The following is a 20,070-nucleotide window of genomic DNA, read 5'->3' as shown; positions in this document are numbered from 1 at the left end:
TACATTTTTATTTTTCAGCCATGTATATAAAAAGAATCATGATCTCACTAAACTTCGAAAACATAAAAATGATCAGCTGATTAGAGTTGATGAACATGATTTTACTATGAGGCCAGCATTTGGAGGTAAGATTTTATTCACATTAAAATGGCATGTAGCCATACTTTTTGAACCACGATCCGATGCCTAGACATATACAGTATATATGGTTCAATGGGAAGAATATCTAGGAAGGACATTGCTTGACAACGCCAGGTGTCTCATATGGAGGAGAGTAGCGAAGTCTTCATGGTCCATTATATCTAAAGTGAATCAGTAGAAGATACATATTTATTGGTATCATACTTCCGACCTCCTCCATAGGATGAATCCGGCGGTTCCAGGGGTATGTTGGAGGTGTGGGACTTCTGGGGGAACTCTTTCACATATTTTTTTGGGATTGCCCACTCATTCGTCTTTTTTGAGGTAATGTTAGCACTCTCCTCTATGACCTCTTGGGCTGCAATATCTCCCTTGCCCCTTTATCATATCTACTGAACATAACGCCCACACCAGTTAGGAAGTACTCACTTAAATTGTTGTTACAGGTACTGACGGCAGCTCGCTGCCTTTTTACCTAGTTTTGGAAGTATACTGATCCTCTAGGTATTTCGGATCTACTTACTAGGGAGGCGGAGGTCAGAACTATGGAATACTTGACTACATTAGTGCAAGATAAAGTGGACCTCTTTCCTATCTGGGATGTGTTGGATTCTTACTGCGTTGCCAGACAAATGTGACCCTGGAGTTTGGCGAAATAATCCTTTCCCTTCATCCTTCCTGTACTCTACTCTTACAGTGTCTGTCTTGTCAGTAGTCATGACTGTTTTTTTTCCCTTTCCATTGTTTTTCCATTTCAGTTGGCAACCTCTGATTGACGTCCTACTAAGAGTTTCTTCAGTGATTCCTAATAGTTAGGACACCTAATATAATAATGATAGCATATAGAAGTTCGATAAATTGATTTCTAATAGTTTTTTTTTAGCTTTTTTTTTGACAGTGGTCACTTTTGGAAGCTATTAATTCTGCATTGCTGATGCTGTTTTGTTGGTTGATCTTTCTGCCTTTGATCCTGATTGTAATTCCTGTTCAAAATGAAAAATCTTTAATAAAATTACAATTAAAAAAGTGCATGTAGCAAAATATATTTGTGAATTGTGACAATTCATAATGTGTATGATTAATGGATGGATTGCTGGTGAACTGCAAGATTTGAGACTTTTTTAGCTCCTTAATACCATACGTGTTTTGGATGTTAACCCTTCAAGGACTGAGACAGTTTTGGCCCATGTTTTAAATCTATAATGTGTCACTTTATGTGGCAATAACTTTGGAATGTTTTTACTTATCTAAGCAAGTTTTTTTTTACATGACACTTATGTTAATCATAAATGTTGGCCAATATATTTTGGAGGTTATTTATTAAGACTGGCGTTTTAGACGCTGGTCTTAATAACCCTTATAGCTGGTAGTGGATTTGCTGAAGTTATAAAATAAAGTGCAGGCCTCTACATAACTTCGGCGCATCCAGTGCCAGTCTAAATGTAAGCCAGCTTCCTTGCTGTCTTAAATTTAGACCATTTTCTACACCTAAAACAGGCATAGAAAATGATGAATAAGACGGGCCTGCCACCTCATCTCCTTCCCTGAACCCACCACGCCCACTTTTTTAGACCTGGCGTGAGCGGGGAAAAGTTGTGATTGCAGCACAAATAACCTTTGTGCCGTAATGTGCACCAGAAATACGCCTATAGGCGTATATCTGGATAGTTACATAGTTAGTTACATAGTTAATACGGTTGAAAAAAGACAAACGTCCATCAAGTTCAACCAAGGGATAGGTGGGGACACGAATCCCAGGAGGAAGTGAGACTTAGATTTCTACACGTTTTCATAAGCATTTATGTTTTTTACTTTTAAGAATTCGTCTAAACCCTTTTTGAAACTGTCCACTGTTCCTGCTGTGACCACATCCTGAGGAAGTCTATTCCACAGATTCACAGTTCTTACAGTAAAGAAGCTTTGACGCTTCTGGAGACTGAACTTTTTCCTCTTCAGTCGGAGGCAGTGCCTCCGACTGAAGAAGTAAATGACCCCCTTTGTTTTTTTATTTTTTTTTAAATCCAAAATGTAACAAAATTGGTAGTTTTCCAAATCTGAATTTCTCTGCTTTTAAGACAGTCATACCTGACAAAATGGTTAATGAAGGGTTCTCCGGGATTTACATATTGATGACCTATCCCCAGGAGAGGTCATCAATATGACAACAGCGGGGATCCGACTCCTGACAATCACCTATATGAATCGGCTGCAGTGCTCCATGACCTCTTAGGCCTTTTCTAAGGCTAGGTGACGTCACATAGCCTATGCACAGCTCAGCCCCTTTCAAGTGAAAGGGGCTGAGCGGCAATAACAAGCACAGCCACTATACGATTTATGGCGCTGTGCTTGAGGTTCTAGGAGTCGGACCCCAACTGATATCACATTGATGACCTATCCTAAGGATAGGTCATCAATATGTAAATCCCTGAGAACATCGTTAAAACTTGCCATATGTCCAGTTTGGTATAATTTTCCAAAACATGTTAAAGGGCTTATAAGTTTAGCAGCAATTTATCAAATATATATATAAAAAAATAATCCTAAACCTATTTTTAATGGACCAGTTCAATTCTGGAGTGGCTTTGAGAGGCCTATGTATTAGTAACCTCCCATAACTCACTCTCTTATAAAACTGCAACCCTCAATGTATTCAAAGTGGCACTTAGGAAGTTTGTCAACAGTTTGCAGAAATTATTGCAATTTTTTTTATTGTATATTTTCAATTTTAATTCAGTTTTGGAACACAGGTGATAAAAAATAAATTTATATTTATTCCCTTAATTCAGCAGTTTATATAAATATTCCATATGTGGCCTAGAGTGCTACTTGACTCAAACACCAGCTTTAGAAATGGATGTGCTCCTTGCGGATTATGGAGTCTCAACTTTTAGTAAGTTTTTTAAACACCATTTCAGTTTTTCAGGGCCTTGAGATGCCAAAAATCCTGCTCAAAGGACCTACAGTATACCCCTCAAGGAATTTATCTAGGGGTGTTGGGAACATTTTGACCCCACACAGATGTTTCATTAAATGTATTAGAATTGGAGTGTGAAAATAAAAAAAATCTATTTTCACCAAGGTTAACAGGAGAAAAAGCGCCACAGAGATTGTTAGATAATGCCTGTCAGGTATAGCAATAACCCATATTTGGTCATAAACAGCTGTATGGGCAAATCACAGACCTCACAAGGGAATGGAGTGCCATTTGGCTATTGAAGCACTCAAGCTTGACTTCAAGTGTGAAAGATGTTGCTTCCTTGATTTCAAAAACCTTATCTCCATATGACCTGCAGGGGAATAAAAGTTGTTTTACGGCGATCATGCAACTTGGACATCTTACACAAGAACATCATTCATCATTAGAAACCTGATGTCAACAGCTTTAAGGTACTGCTGGCGGTTTATGGTCCATTTTGGTGCTAACAGGTTCCCTTTAAAGATCATTAGTTTTTTGCATTGCCATATTCTAATACCCATATGATGGTTTGCTTTTTGTAGGACCAGCTGTAGTTTTTATTGTTATCATTTTGGGGTACATATGACTTTTTAATCTTTTTTTTTTATATCATTTTGAGGTGACCAAAAACAGCAATTACATCTTTTTTTTTTATACTAGTAGTGTGATCTCTTTATAGATCAAGTTGTTATGGATGTGGCAATACCAGTTATGTGTATCTTTTTTTTTATACCATTTTTTGGGAAGTGAGGTGACCAAAACAGCAAGTCCATCTTTTTTTTTACTAGTAGTGTGATCTTTTTATAGATCAAGTTGTTATGGATGTGGCAATACCAATTATTTGTATCTTTTATTTTTTCCAGTTGCTAACAATAATAAGTAACTGGATATGGGGGGGAAAGCGATTTTTATTTTTACGTTAAAATTTTGATATTTTTTATTTTTATTTTCATACCTCTGTAAGATAATGTTTCCCGTGATCGAGTTGTGGGGGGCCCAATGCTGTACAGATGGAACCCAGTTCCTCTGTAAACCATGTCATGGTTGCTGCAGCAATAATTGTTTTACAACCAGCTCCCGCTGCAGATGGTGTGGGCTCAACTACTGAACCCCAGCTATCCGTATACATGTACGGTTCTGGGCCTTGAGAATCAGTGCCCAGCAATGTACATGTATGTGATATTGCGTTAAGGGGTTAATGGACAATCAAAATTTTTTTTAAATTATTTTTCATTAGTTTTTCATTTCAAGACCCATAACTTTTTATTTTTGTATTGATATAGGGCTTGTTTTTTGCAGGACCCGTAGTATTTTTGAATTGTACCATTTTGGGGTACATGCAATTAATTGATTAAAGGATTATTCCCATCTCAGATATTGGGAGGTTATCACGAGGATATGCCCCAATGTCTGACAGGTGCAGGTCCCACCTCTGAGACTTGTACCTATGCTTAGAATGGAGCCCACAAAGCATGCCCGGCTGCCCTCCATTTATTCCTGTGGGAGCGCCAAAAATAGCCAAGCTATTTCTGTCAGCTCCATAATGTCTGAGATTGGAATAACCTTTTAATTTTTTTTTTTTTTAGACGGATTGATGCAAAAAAAATCCTCCAAAATGTCACCATTGTTTTTTTTGTGCTTTTTTCCCCTGCTGTTTACATGTCTTACTATTAATAAGCTAACTTTATTCTATGGGTCATTCCGAAAAAAAATAAGTGAAGTTTTTTTGTGTTTTAGAACCTTTTGCATAAAGCATGCATTTTTGGAAAAAGTTATTTTTATTTTGCTGTATTCAATGTACAGTAGCCTTATAAGGTCTTGTTTTCTGCAGGTAATATTGAAGTTTTTATTAGTACTATTTTGGATTAACATATAATTTATTATTCATTTAATAATTTTAGGGGGAGAGAGAAAACAAAAAAAAGCCTTCGGTTCTGCCATTTTTCATTTTTTACTTGCAATTTACCATTTGATGTAATTAACAAGTTAACTTTATTCTATGAGTTGTTAATGGGTTTCTGTCACCTGAAAAATGGGTATTATGCTGGCTGATGTTAGCGATGTGCTAATGCCAGCTGAACATAACTATATTGTGCCATCTCACTGCCTACCGGCGTTATTGAGAAAAACGAACTTTTATAATATGCTAATTAGCCTCTAGGAGCAGGGGGGGCGTTGTACCTGCTCCTAGAGGCTCAGTTTGCCCACCTCTTTTCACGCCCTTCTTCTCTTGATTGACAGGGCCAGGGCAGCGCTGCTCTCCTCTCCTCCCGCCGGCCGTGTCTGCAGTGTAAATCTCACGCCGTTCAGTATTCGGCGCAGGCGCAGTGAGGAAAGGACGCTCGGCGGCTGCTGACTTCCTCACTGTGCCTGTGCCGAATACTGAACGGCGCGATATTTACACTGCAGACAGGGCTGGTGGTAGGAGACCAACGATGCCTGCCCCTGTCAATCTAGTGTAGCAGGGCGCAGCCAGAGGTGGGAGAACAGAGCCTCTAGGAGTAGGGGCAACGTCCCCCCCTGCTCCTAGAGGCTAATTAGCATATTATTTAATATATATAAAAAGTTTGTTTTTCTCAATAACGGCGACAGGTAGTGAGATGGCACTAATATAGTTATGTTCAGCTGACATTAACACATCGCTAATGTCAGCCAGCTTAATACCCATTTTTCAGGTGACAGAAACCCTTTAGGACTGTAATGGTACTAAATATGGTTTTGTTTTTATAGTGAACTGTTTAAAAAAAAACTTGATTTCTTTAGGGGGGTGCACGTTTTGTTTTATGAAACTTTTTTTTAGACATTTTTTCTATTTTTCGTCCTCCTAGAGGACTTAAATTATTTTTTTTCATTTTGTTTCTAATGCTTTGTACTGTAGGTATTTTCTGTCCTGACAGACAAACTTATAGGACGTACCTCTGACAAGACTTAAAGGGAACCTGTCACCGGGATTTTGTGCATAGAGCTGAGGACATGGGTTGCTAGATGGCCTCTAGCACATCCGCAATACCCAGTCCCCATAGCTCTGTGTGCTTTTATTGTGCAAAAAAAACGATTTGATTCATATGCAAATTAACCTGAAATGAGTCCTGTATGTGAGATGAGTCAGGGACAGGACTCCTCTCAGGTTAATTTGCATATGTATCAAATCGTTTTTTTTACACAATAAAAGCACACAGAGCTATGGGGACTGGGTATTGCGGATGTGCTAGAGGCCATCTAGCAACCCATGTCCTCAGCTCTATGCACAAAATCCCGGTGACAGGTTCCCTTTAATAGACAAATACTATACTTATGTCAGGCCAGTGGTCTTTGATAGGCACCTGCCAACTTTCATAGTAAATTGGTCCAGTGGGTGAGAGATTGGGCCCCTCCCTCTTTTAAATGCTATTAACAGCACAATTTTTCTTCAATTTTGGCTCAATTTACAGCGAGGTCTGGATGCACTCATATTAGTAGATGTGGGACAGTGTGCACCAGTTTAGGGGTAATTTAAAAAACAATTCTTGTGGGTAGATATTGACTAAGCGAAAAATTGATCAGAGCCCTGATGCAATTCAGGCTTTGAATACACTCCGAAGTAATGAGCAGGCAATGGGCCCCTATGCAAAGGGAGGGGGGAGTGTACTTATTTAAAATGTAACTTTTAATAAATTATGCGATAGGCAGAGTAAAAAGGACTCACTAGACGAATAAAACATACAAACATAGATAGGACCAATTGGTACCAGGCTGGTACAAATGAAAAATTCTGCTCCGTCCGTGAGGACGCGAACAGTCTTACCAGACCCTTTGTAGTTAGTGGGTACGGTTCCTTGGTAACAGGAGGCAGGAAAACCTGGGAGTATGCCGGGCGGAGGACGGATGCTTCAGCTGTGCAGTCAGGTAGATCAGACAGTGTAGTCAGGTAGATCAGACAGTGTAGTCAGGTAGATCAGACAATAGGAGGAGTCCTATATATCCCTATCAAGGTGAGAGGGGCTATTATGCTGCTACCTGTCTATACAGAGCACTCGCCGTCCGGTAGCCTGTCCCTATGGTGGACCTGTACCCTGGAACAACAGAAGGTTTTTTTCAGTGATGAATGGATGGTGATACTTCCAGTGGTCACCCGACGTGGCACGTTTCTGTCCGTGACTTCTTCAGGGGGAACGACTGCAGGAGGTAACAGTATAGCCGTAGGTATTTAGCCTTAGGCTAGTTTAACACTGAGGAAAAAAGAACAGGCTGTAATGGCCTGTGGACTGCTAAAGCCTGGTTGGGCTGCAGTGACTGCTTAATCCAGGGTGGAAAGCAGAGTGGCACAGGAGGGGTAGTCCTGTGCAGGACGGTCTGGGGAATCTAATAATCCCTTTCAAACATGTGCAACCCCTATGGTTAGGGGTGACAGTATAGACCAGCCGCGATTGTATGTCTCAAAAGTGAGTTTTAAATAGCCGCGCCTCAATTCCGTCGCCCCGCCCCCCCAGTGACGTCATCGACGCAGGACGCCACCCGGGAGCGCCGCCGTACGTCCAGTCACGTGACCCAAGCATCAGGGAAACCCGAGGAGAGTCACAGTGAGCAGAGCAGAGGGCGGACGCAGCCAGTGACGTCACACGCCGGCAACACCACTCAGGCAAGGCGGGATAGCGGCAGAAGGTGGGCGGAGACCAATAGTCACACAGCCAATGTCTAGGTGGTCTGGTGACGGCGTCGGACGCAAAGTATATGCGTCACCTAGGTTACCAAGTAAATAATAATAGAGCCTGGATGCGGCTAGTGGCATTTAGTGCAGGGTGGACGGGCACAGGGCGGGATACAGATGATGCTAAAGATATAACTAGCTGGGCCACATGAAATTGATATATAGATATGGGCGCACTTTTGTGGTGGACAGGGGTGCCATGAGATGGTGTATCAGGGGTCCCTGTAAACAATGCACCATATAGTGCAACCACAGTATTATGTGGATGGCAGTCAAAACGTAGTGGCTGCATCAATTCCGGAGGGGAAATGGGCCAAAACCGGCGCATATACCCCAAAGGAATTGAGTCAGGGGTAGCACATGTGTGTAGTCGGGCGCAGATCACATACATGTGATGATGCAGAAGGGGCGAGGGGAGGCTCTGCACTGTGTGCCCATGCACCGCAATGCGTGTCTGAGAATGCGCAGCAGTCAGTGCCTGCCCAGGTGCGGCTCACCTCCCCAAAGGGCCATAAGGGAAGAACATGATTGTATTAGTCTTTATAAGCCAGGCTTGATGACAGAAATAGAGTGTCATTGTCACAGAAAGCAGGCATAGTTTAGCCTCTTGTTCATGCCGCCTGGTGCAGCTGTTTTCAAATTGAAAATCCAGCGTGCTTCACGTTGGAGTAGGCTTTTGTCCCAGTCCCCTCCTCTTGGCGGGGGTTTCACAAGGTCTATGCCCATGAACTTCAACCGGGCCTTGCCATTATGATTGGTGTGCACGTGTTTGGACAAAGGGGTGTCCCTCTTGTGTGTGACATCCCCCATGTGCTCACCAATCCGCCTCCGAAATTCCCTAATGGTTTTGGCCGACGTAATTCCAGACCACACTCACATAAGATGCGATATATCACACCTCTGGATTTGCAGTTGATGAAGTGTGGAATGGAATACGTCTTGCCCGTGACCGAACCTGTAAAGGTTTTGGTGGTCAAGATGTGCTTACAGGCAACGCACCTGCCGCATCTATGACTGCCCACCACGGTGGACCGCAGCCATGTTGAATGCATGATAGGTGAATAGTGGCTGCGGACCAATTTATCACGCAGGTTGGTGCCACGTCTGTATGTAATTTGTGGACTGTCACCTAGTATATCCTGGAGGTCAGGGTCCATCTTGAGGATCCCCCAGTGGCATTGTAGGATTTTTCTGACCTGGTTCGAACCTCTGTCGAACGTAGTAATTATACGGGACAGTTTAGTGGTAGGAGCGTTCGGCTGTTTAGTCATTAATAGGGTGGGTCTCTGTCGTGTAAGAGCTGCTTTGTAAGCGGATCTTAAGATGTAGTCAGGGTACCCCCTTTGTAAAAATCTTGTCCTGAGGTCAGCTGCCTGGGCCACAAAATCCTTCTTGTCTGAGCAGTTTCTGCGCAGACGAAGATACTGCCCTTTTGGTATACCCCTCCTGAGTGGGAGAGGGTGACCGCCCGGCATACTCCCAGGTTTTCCTGCCTCCTGTTACCAAGGAACCGTACCCACTAACTACAAAGGGTCTGGTAAGACTGTTCGCGTCCTCACGGACGGAGCAGAATTTTTCATTTGTACCAGCCTGGTACCAATTGGTCCTATCTATGTTTGTATGTTTTATTCGTCTAGTGAGTCCTTTTTACTCTGCCTATCGCATAATTTATTAAAAGTTACATTTTAAATAAGTACACTCCCCCCTCCCTTTGCATAGGGGCCCATTGCCTGTAGATATTGACTACTCTAACAATCCATCTTCCTTGACAACCACCAAAATGAAAGGAATAATACTAATAATTACAACTCATATTTTAGTGCTTCGGACTGACATTCATCTCTCTCTCATGGGTGCTGGGTACAGAGTTGCTATTGGCACACCAACCCTGTGTGTAGTACCAGCCCTTCATCCAAACAGTAAGGATAGTCTGCAGTGGGCAAGGAGATTTGTTGGTGCCATCTATGTAGTGTGGCCCACTACATATCAAAGAACACATACAGACCTTCCTAATAATGAATAATTATAATGGGAAAGCACTCTTTTATTCTTATTTTTTCTCATTCAAGTATTTTATTGGGGTTTTAGTATAGTTTTTTCTTCGTCAACAAATGATACAATCTCGGAATAGACATATAATAAGGGTGAACACATATATCTTCCTGTGTCCATAAGTACCAAACCATGAGGGTGAATAATCATACATAAAACATAACTGATTGAGTGACTAAAAAGAAAATAGAGAGCAGGAGAGGGGAAGGGGAAGGGGGGTAGGAGGCTGAATGTGTTTGACTCACAGCTGTAGGTTCTGGAACTTCTCGGTTACGGAATGTGTCTTGTGGGCTCCAGGTTTTCAGAAATCTCGAGGAGTCTAAGGGGGTTAGGATAATTAGGTCCTCTATCCGCTGATACAGAGCGACCTCCTTGAACCATTCCTCTAGTAAGGGTGGGGAGGGGGGTTTACAGTGTTGTGGAATGACTGCTTTTGCTGCCTGAATCATGTACTTGAAGTGAGTTCTTATAGGCAGGGATGTTAAGGTCAAGCACAAATAATAGGAGAGATTCAGGGGAGTTTGGTACAGGGATGCCCGTCACCTCTTGGATTGTCTTGTGTACAGAGTCCCAAAAGGGGCGTAGGGCAGCACAGTGCCACCAGATATTAATCATCATACCTTCCGCTGTGTGACATCTCCAACAGGCGTCTGATACTGTGGGGAACCACTTGTGGAGAAGCGCAGGCATGCTATACCATCGGGAGAAAATCTTATAACTCGTTTCCTGGGCCTTAGTGAAGATCAGCGCTTTAGGAGAGAGAAGGAAGCTCCTGTTCCACTGAGAGGGGGTGAGGTGTATACCTAAGTCACGTTCCCAGGCCTGACAGAAGGGGAAGGGGGGGGAGTGAAGAGCGTTGATGTAGTAGTAGCTTGTATATAACTGATATATTTCTAAATATTGCTGACATGGCCACGCATAACTGTTTGAATGCCGAGAGGTTTTGGGTTAGTGTGTGGGTCATGCGTAACAGTAGAGATAAAGGTTTCAGGGAGAATCCCGAGAGGACATGACAGAACCTGAGCGGGCACATTTTCGTGCTTTGGAGAAAAGAAGAGGGGGAGTGCCCTGGGGGGAAACGTGGATGATCAGTGTAACGGATCCGCTTCCGTTAATGGACGCTTCCTAGCTTGCGCCGAGGTTTACAAGCACCGCACTGGACACCAAAAGCACCGCAGACTCCACAACCGCCGTAGCTTAACTGGAGCCCCGCCGTCTTCCTTCCACCCTGAATGAACCTCCAGCATTCAGGACCGTGTGGGAAAGATCTCTCCTCCAGGGAATATGCAGAGCATAGCAATCCCCAGCGTGATGCAGCAATTCCCTCCAATAACGAGACGAGGCTCCGTTTTGAAGTGTTAGAAAAACATGAACTGAACTCTTTATTGAGGGCTACCCGCCCGTATTTATGCAGGTCCCCACAATGCATCATGGTTTCCTCCTCTCTGCCTGGAGACACCCGAAGTGCAATTCAATTATCTCCCAGGACAAAGGGAGATCACCAATACACATGTGGGAACAATAGGAGAGGAATACCCACCCGAATACACAAAATCCTCCCTTCTGTCTGGGATATAATTATGGATTAACATAACTATCACAGACAGTAAAAATACAGTTTTTAAACATACACTGTAACTTTAAAACCATACATTCCATCTCCATAAAAATTACATATTTAAACTCTGCATACATCAAACATAAACACTTCCAAAAATCCCACAAATCCCTCCAGCGGATCAAAAGTTAAGTGGAAGTCCTTTATGACCGACCGCAAGCACAATTTCCTGCCCAAAACAGTTCCATAGATTCTTTAGTATACACCGCTGACCGCGTTCGGTCCTAAGAACAGTCCAGACATGCGGCATATTTCTGTTCTTGAAGGGTAATATGTTGCGGGGCCATAGTCGTAGGGTAGGAGGCTAGCCATCAGTCCTCTACAATGCCCAGTGGCAAATGGCAGTTTGTCACAATCAGCAATTGGGATGAGGGGGCCTTTAGGGTCAATGAGAGAGGTGTGACAGCTAATGGATGCTAGTATCGCAAAAGTATGGTGGGGGATGAAAGACCACGTGGGAGAGGTAGAGCGTGGAGTACCTACCAACCAGGGGAGTACTGTCAGAGAACAAGAGGAAAAGTCTTGTGCTATTTGTACCCAGGACTTGGAGCTATCAGTGCTCATCATGTCTAAAAGCCTAGCATAGGCAGTAGAATGATTGTATAGGCAACAGTACAGAAGACCAACCCCTCTCGCCTCCTTAGGACAGGTCATTATTTCCCACTTGATCGTGGTTTACCAGGAGACCATACAAATTTCGTGAAGCAGCAGCATATCTGGGACCAGAATAGTGACAGTATGTGGAGGGGGATGGTCTGCAGGAAATAGAGTAATTTCGGTAGCAGATTCATCTTTAAAATGCTGATTCTGCCAAACCAAGAAAAGTCCCACCGATGCCAGGACTCGAGGTATTTCTAATTGTTGAAGAAGAGGGGTGAAGTTAAGTCTACAGAGTTGTGACAGGTCAGCGGTAATTTTGATATTTAAGTATGTTATCCCATTTGATGGCCAGGCGAAGGGAAAAGAGGCTTTGAGAGAGGAGACCAGGGAACCAGGTAAGGAAACATTTAAGGCTTCAGACTTGGTCATGTTGATCTTAAAATTGGTCCATTCACCAAAGCGGGAGATCTCACGGAGCAAAGATGGTAGAGAAATGCGGGGGTTAGTTATATAGAGCAGGACATCATCAACGAAAGCCGCGCATTTGTATTTATGGCCTCCAATTTTTACTCCTGAGATGTCTGGGTTACTGCGGATGGAGGACATAAGATGTTCCATAACCAAAACATAAAGCAGAGGAGACAATGGGCAGCCCTACCATTAGGAATAGGGAAGGAGGGGGAGAGGGTGCCTTTGACTTTGACCCGTGCTGAGGGTTGCTGATATAAGCTAAGAATCTTTAATAGAAATCCCGAACCTACGCCTATGTGGGAGAGGGTGGTGTGGAGAGAATACCAGGAAATACGGTCAAAGGCCTTTTCAGTGTCTAGGGACAGGATCATGAGACAGGTATTGTTTGTTTTTGCGTGGTGGATAAAATCTAATGTACTCAGTGTGTTGTCACGAGCCTCCCGTCCCCACACAAACCCCACCTGGTCAGGGTGGATGATCGAGGGCAGAAAGATGTTCAGTCTGTTACCCAGTAATTTGGCATATATTTTAAGGTCTACATTTAGGAGGGAAATAGGACCATAGATGGCACTTGTGTGGGTCCTTATCAGGCTTAGGAATAACTGCAATATGATCCTCCTCTCAGGAAGGGAAGCTCATCAGACACCATGTTAAAGACCCGGAGCAAAAAGGGGGAAAGAAGTCAAGAAAGTTTTATAGAACCTAACTGTGAACCCATCAGGCTTTTGCCCCCCGGTAGAGATTTAAGGATCGTTTGGAGTTCAGCCTCCGTGAATGGAGTTTCTAAACTGGCAGACTCCAGTTCAGATAATCTAAAGGACTGAGGGGGGAGTTCAGGTCCATGTTCTGGTCAACTCGAAGCAGAGCGGGGTAGGTTATAAAGTTCAGAATAGGAGGAGTGAAAGGAGGAGGCAATATCTGCGGAGGTATGGACCACACGACCCGCAGGATTCTTGATGGCGGGGATGTGAGAGGTAGCCAATTTTCCCCTGAGAGCCCTTGCCAGCAGACGCCCACTCTTGTTGCCGTATTCGTAGAATTTACTACGGCAGAGTTGGATCATGCGCTTCTAAGATGATTCCAGGAGGCGTTTAGCGTCTAGGCGTGCGTTCTGGAGATCGCGGAGAGTCGATAAAGAGAGTGCTCGTTTGTGGGCAAGCTCGAGAGAGGCAACCTTTCATGCGAGTTTGAGAGAATGTGCCTTCTCCTTCTTGAGACGAGAGCCATGTTTAATGAGTACCTCGCGTAGAAAACACTTCAGAGCTTCCTATTGTGTTTGGAGAGAGGTGGGGTCTGTGCGGTGGTCGGTGAGGAAATTTTCTATGGTGCTGGTAAGACCAGCAGCGCATACTGACTCAAGGAGGAGAGATTCATTCAAACGCCATGTCCACTTCCACTTGGTAAGGAAAGGAAGGTTTAAAGAGCAGTATATCGGGGCATGGTCTGAGCACAAGATATTGCCTATGTGTGTGGAATCCAGCCACGAGAGAGTCGGTTGTTGGAGCAGAATGTAGTCTATTCGGCTATAAGAAGAGTGTGGGGCGGAGTAAAAAGTGTAATCTTTGTCTGCAGGGTGTTGAAGATGCCACGAGTCATATAATTGTAATTGGAGTAGCGCTTTCCTAACTTTTTTAATGGCCGAATAGGAAAGGGAAGCGCGCCCAGTAGAGTTGTCAAGCGTGGGGTCTAGGGTGAGGTTAAGGTCACCCCAGAGGACAACCGTACTATAGACTAGGGGCAGGGCCGTATCGACAAGGTCTAAGAGAAAGGGAACCTGGTTTTCGTTGGGGGCGTAAGCATTAAAGGGCTTCTGTCACCCTCCCAAGAGAGTCTTCTCTTCCGGGTGTAGGGCTGACATCATCGGCGCAGGCGCACTGAGGAAGGAGCAGTCAAGCGAGCGTCCTTCTCTCAGAGCGCCTGCGCCGAATGAGGACCGGTATGGCGCGGGATTTCAGCTGCAAACAGGGCCAGCGGAAGGAGGAGAGCGCTCGCTGGACCTGTCAATCAAGTGGAGGAGGGGGCGTTTTTTTAGACCGAGGATGCGGCGGCTAGTGAAGAAATTTGCATATCACAAAAGTATTATTATTAAAGAATTTTTAAAGTACAGCCAGAGGTAAGAGGGGTATATATGGACTCTGCGTGCATTAGCAATTATATTAAGTCCAATACTGAAAATTGCTGTTTGGGGGGTGACAGAAGCCCTTTAACCCCTTATGCTGGGTTCACACATGAGCTTACTTTGTTGCGCTCTGTATGCGCGATTTTATCGGGCGTCTCACATACGCGGCTCTGAAACAAGCAAACGCCCATTGTCGCGCGTTCCCGGAAGTCTATGTAAGGGAACGCACGACCATACGCCCCAAAGAAGCTCCTGTACTTCTTGGGGCGTAGGGCATTTTACAGCGCGTTCGTACGCGCTGTAAAACGCTCAGGTAAGAACCATTCCCATAGGGAATCATTGGTTCTTGCCTGTTGAGCGCTTTACAGCGCGTAGGAATGCGCTGTAAAACGCTCAGGTGTGAACCCAGCCTTAAGGACTCAGCCCTATTTCACCTTAAAGACTTGGCCATTTTTTGCAAATCTGATCAGTGTCACTTTAAGTGCTGATAACTTTAAAATGCTTTGACTCATCTAGGCCATTCTGAGATTGTTTTTTTGTCACATATTGTACTTCATGACACTGGTAAAATGAAGTAAAAAAAAATTCATTTTTTTAAATAAAAAAAATACCAAATTTACCAGAAATTTGAAAGAAATTGCAAATTTCCAAGTTTCAATTTCTCTACTTCTATAATACATAGTAATACCGCCAAAAATAGTTATTACTTTACATTCCCCATATGTCTACTTCATGTTTGGATCATTTTGGGAATGATATTTTATTTTTTGGGGATGTTACAAGGCTTAGAAGTTTAGAAGCAAATCTTGAAATTTTTCAGAAATTTTCAAAAACCCAATTTTTAGGGACCAGTTCAGGTCTAAAGTCACTTTGCGAGACTTACATAATAGAAACCACCCAAAAATGACCCCATTCTATAAACTACACCCCTCAAGGTATTCAAAACTGATTTTACAAATTTTGTTAACCCTTTTTAAGTGTTCCACAAGAATTAATAGAATATAGAGATACAATTAAAAAATTTCACTTTTTTGGCAGATTTTCCATTTTAATAATTTTTTTCCAGTTACAAAGCAAGGGTTAACAGCCAAACCAAACTCAATATTTATGGCCCTGATTCTGTAGTTTACAGAAACACCCCATATGTGGTCGTAAACCTCTGTACGGGCAAACGGCAGGGCACAGAAGGAAAGGAATGCCATACGGTTTTTGGAAGGCAGGTTTTGCTGGACTGTTTTTTTGGACACCATGTCCCATTTGAAGCCCCCCTGATGCACCCCTAGAGTAGAAACTCCATAAAAGTGACCCCATCTAAGAAACTACACCCCTCAAGGTATTCAAAACAGATTTTACAATTGTCGTTAACCCTTTAGGTGTTCCACAAGAGTTATTGGCAAATGGAGATGAAATTTCAGAATTTAAATTTTTGGGCAAATTTTCCATTTTAATCAATTTTTCCCAGTAACAAAGCAAGGGTTAACAGCCAAACAAAACTCAATATTTATGGCCCTGATTCTGTAGTTTACAGAATCACCCCATATGTGGTCGTAAACAGCTGTACGGGCACATGGCAGGGCGCAGAAGGAAAGGAATGCCATACGGTTTTTGGAAGGCAGATTTTGCTGGACTGGTTTTTTTGACACCATGTCCCATTTGAAGCCCCCCTGATGCACCCCTAGAGGAGAAACTCCAAAAAAGTGGCCCCATTTTAGAAACTACGGGATAGGGTGGCAGTATTGTTGGTGCTAGTTTAGGGTACATATGATTTTTGGTTGCTCTATATTACACTTTTTGTGAGGCAAGATAACAAGAAATAGCTGTTTTGGCACCGTTTTTATTTTTTGTTATTTAAAACATTCATCTGACAGGTTAGATCATGTGATATTTTTATAGACCAGGTTGTCACGGATGCGGCGATACCTAATATGTATACTTTTTTTTTATTTATGTAAGTTTTACACAATGATTTCATTTCTGAAGCAAAAAAAATCATGTTTTAGTGTTTCCATAGTCTGAGAGCCATCATTTTTTCCGTTTTTGGGCGATTACCTTGGGTAGGGTATGATTTTTGCGGGATGAGATGACGGTTTTATTGGCACTATTTTGGGGTGCATATGAATTTTTGATCGCTTGCTATTACACTTTTTGTGATGTAAGGTGACAAAAAATAGTTTATTTAGCACAGTTTTTATTTTTTATTTTTTACAGTGTTCATCTGAGGGGTTAGGTGATATTTTTATAGAGCCGGTCGATACGGACGCGGGGATACCTATCATGTATACTTTTTTTTTATTTATGTAAGTTTTACACAATAACAGCTTTTTTCAAACAAAAAAAATGTTTTAGTGTCTCCATATTCTGAGCCATAGTTTTTTTTATTTTTTGGGCAATTGTGTCAGGTAGGGGCTTATTTTTTGCGGAATGAGGTGACTGTTAGATTGGTACTATTTTGGTGGGCAAATGCCTTTTTGATTGCTTGCTGTTGTACTTTTTGTGATGTATGGTGACAAAAAATGGTTTATTTAGCACAGTTTTTATTTTTTATTTTTTACGGTGTTCATCTGAGGGGTTAGGTAAGGCGATACCTAATATGTAAACTTTTTTTTTTCCCTATTTTTTACCCATTTTTTTTACTTTATTTGGGGAAAATGACGTTTTTGTTTATTTTTACTTGAAACTTTAATATTTTTTTGGGAAAAACTTTATTTTTTAAACTTTTTTTTTCACTTTATTTTTTGTCCCACTTTGGGACTTGAACTTTGGGGGGTATATTCCTTTACAATGCATTCCAATACTTCTGTATTAGAATGCATTGGCTGTATGAGTAATACTGTGTGTATTACTCATACAGCTTCCGGGGCCTGTGAGATCCAGGGGGATGGATCTCACAGGCTTTTCACCGGAAGGCAGCGCCGATGCCTTCCTTAGACATCGCACTGCCTTCCATGCCATCGGGTCCCCCCTACAGCCGCATGGGAACCCAATGGCACCGCCGCACAGCCGCCGCAACCGCAGGTCTGAATTGCCGATAGGGGGGGTCCCATGACCCCTCCCCCCAACATTGTGACAGGATGCCCGCTGAATGATTTCAGCGGGCATCCTGTTCCGATTAACCCCCGCCGCAATCACGGTTTAAACCCATGACGTACCGGTACGTCATGGGTCCTTAAGGACTCGGGAAACATGCCGTATCGGTACGTCATGCGTCCCTAAGGGGTTAAGGAAGGTGAATTCTCGTCCGCCAATCAATAGCAAGAGAATCAAATACCTGGCTTCAGCATCAACAGTGCAGCCCAGTCAAAGATTTGTGGATCGCTATGGCGACCCCCTTTGTCTTATTCGCTGGGTTGTTTGCAAAGTGCCAGGTCATTTAGTGTTGATGCCGAATGCTAGGGGTACTACCCTCTTTGAAATGTGTTTCCCTAAAACAGATAACATGTACCTTCTGGCGATGAAAATGGTAAAGTACTTGGACCTTTTTTTCAGGAGTGTTAAGGCCTTTCGCGTTGAAGGACACTATCTTGAACAACGTCATAACTGCGGGGAAGGGAAGAACAAGAGGAGCAAGGGGAGGGGGCAGGAGGGTATAAAAAAAAGAGAAACAAATGAGGTTACCAAGTAGAGAAGGAAAAAAGAAGGCAAAGCAACAAAAGAGAAAAAGAAAGAACGAGATAACTATCTAGTGTGACCAAAAGGAGACAATCACCAGGAACCAAACGAAGAAAGGTCTTGCAGCGCGTGATGGGGGTCCCTTCATGAGACAAGGGAGATGATTGTCGAGCTTTGTTCAGGATTTGCTCTTTAATTGCATAGAAATGGATTCTGCAAATGACATCTCTAGGTCTAGCGCCATCTGTATTAGGAGGCCTGAGGGCACGATGGGCCCTGTCAATCTCTATGGGAGTACTTGGCGGGCGGCCCAAAATGTTGTTGAATATTCCCACAATCGTGGGCAGTAAGTCAGCCATTGCTTCTGACTCTGGGAGACCTCTGATCCATATATTGTTGCGGCGACTGCGGTTCTCTACATCATCCAAATGTTGTAGGACATAGAGTTGGGCATCATGAGTTTGGCTCTTATCTTGTCGGGCTTTGACATCCTCTGTCATGGCGGTATGGTCTTGTGTGACAGAGTTCACTCTTGTGTCAATTGCTGCCAGCTCAGAGCGGATCTGGGAGAATTCCTGTTCACATTCTCGTAAGATGTTGGTAGCAAAACTGGACAGGCCTGCCTTAGAGGGTAAAGAGAAGATGAGGGTACGTAAGTCTGCCATGGTCGGCGGTCTAGAGTCCTTGTCAAATAAATCTGCAGGGGATGAAAGTCTCAAAGAGGAGTGCAAAGGAGACCCCTGGGGGGGTATGGCTGCGAGATCAGTTGTGTTCTTGGGGCCAGGGGGTATTGTTTCAGGCGCCTGTGGATGGGAGCGGGGATGAAGATCCAGTCGACCAGTGCGGGGATGCTGCCAGGGAGGGTCCAGGGGAGTGAAAGGATGAGAGAAGGGGGTCTTGTACAGTAGGAGAAGAGGGGATATGGTGCGCAGCCAAGTTGAAGGACCGTCGCTGGTGGTCCAGAGGCTGTCTCTGATGGGGGGACCAGAGCCTAGCAGTGGCTGGTCACAAGAGGGCCCATGGTGGGTATCTGGGGAATTTAGCACCGTAGGTGGGGGCATTCTGGGCCAGAAAGGGTGAGCTGATGGCCTCAGTGCAAAGTCCACATGGCTAACAGGGCTAGCAGCTGCTGCTGCTGAAGATAGTAAGGAAGGGGGTGAGCCCCCTGGACTGACCTGTGGTGCTGCGGTCCATTACAGAGTCCAGCAAAGGTTCCAGCAGGTGCAAGGAGGTGAGGCCAGAGTGCGCACATGGTGAGTGTGATTGTGATGGCGTCGGGGAGACCCGGTTGGGGCCTTGGAGATGCTCATGGTGCTTGGCAGGAGAGTGCAAGGAGGGCACTGATGCTGAGCGGCGTCCTTGAAACTGTAAAGAACGTCTCCCAGGCGCAGCAGGCATTGATTCAACAGTCTGCGAGGTATGAGCGCCAGCGCCATCTTGGGAGCGCATGGCGCGGTCATTCAGGGCCGGGCCCAGGGAAATGGATTGCCGGGCAAAGAAGTGTGGCAGATCACCTTGAGAGGATGTCAGGGGAGCACAAGTTATTTTACAACACTGAGGTAAAGAGCTGCCCCATCCTCCTCTCCTACTTGTCAGGGATTCTGATCCTGAATACAGATGATAAGTACTTTAGCGGAATCTCTGGGGAATTCGGTTCATGAGAAGACATGAAGTACAGAGAGGACAGACTGTGGTAATGGAGGCTGCCTACAAGAGCTGCTGCTGCTCATTAGTCACATCCACACACTCCTCTCATGTCTCCTCATCATCTCCATTCCCACAGAGATTCACCTGTATTCAGGATCATGGTTCCTGAC

General features: G+C 43.9%; 1 protein-coding gene across 1 annotated transcript in view; it reads left to right on the top strand.

Annotated features, from left to right (window-relative positions):
* The window catches only part of LOC120998184 (gamma-aminobutyric acid receptor subunit rho-2-like), a 125,291-nt gene that overhangs the window by 6,808 nt on the left and 98,413 nt on the right, over positions 1 to 20,070 (top strand). The window contains exon 2 of the mRNA XM_040428756.1: positions 19 to 125. Coding sequence (XP_040284690.1) covers positions 19 to 125 — 107 coding nt within the window. The remainder of the gene's footprint in view (positions 1 to 18; positions 126 to 20,070) is intronic.

Source organism: Bufo bufo, chromosome 4 (genome assembly GCF_905171765.1).
Source record: "Bufo bufo chromosome 4, aBufBuf1.1, whole genome shotgun sequence".
Lineage (NCBI taxonomy): Eukaryota > Metazoa > Chordata > Amphibia > Anura > Bufonidae > Bufo > Bufo bufo.
Note: the sequence above shows the minus strand (reverse complement) of the source record. Positions and strands in the feature narration are given on the sequence as shown.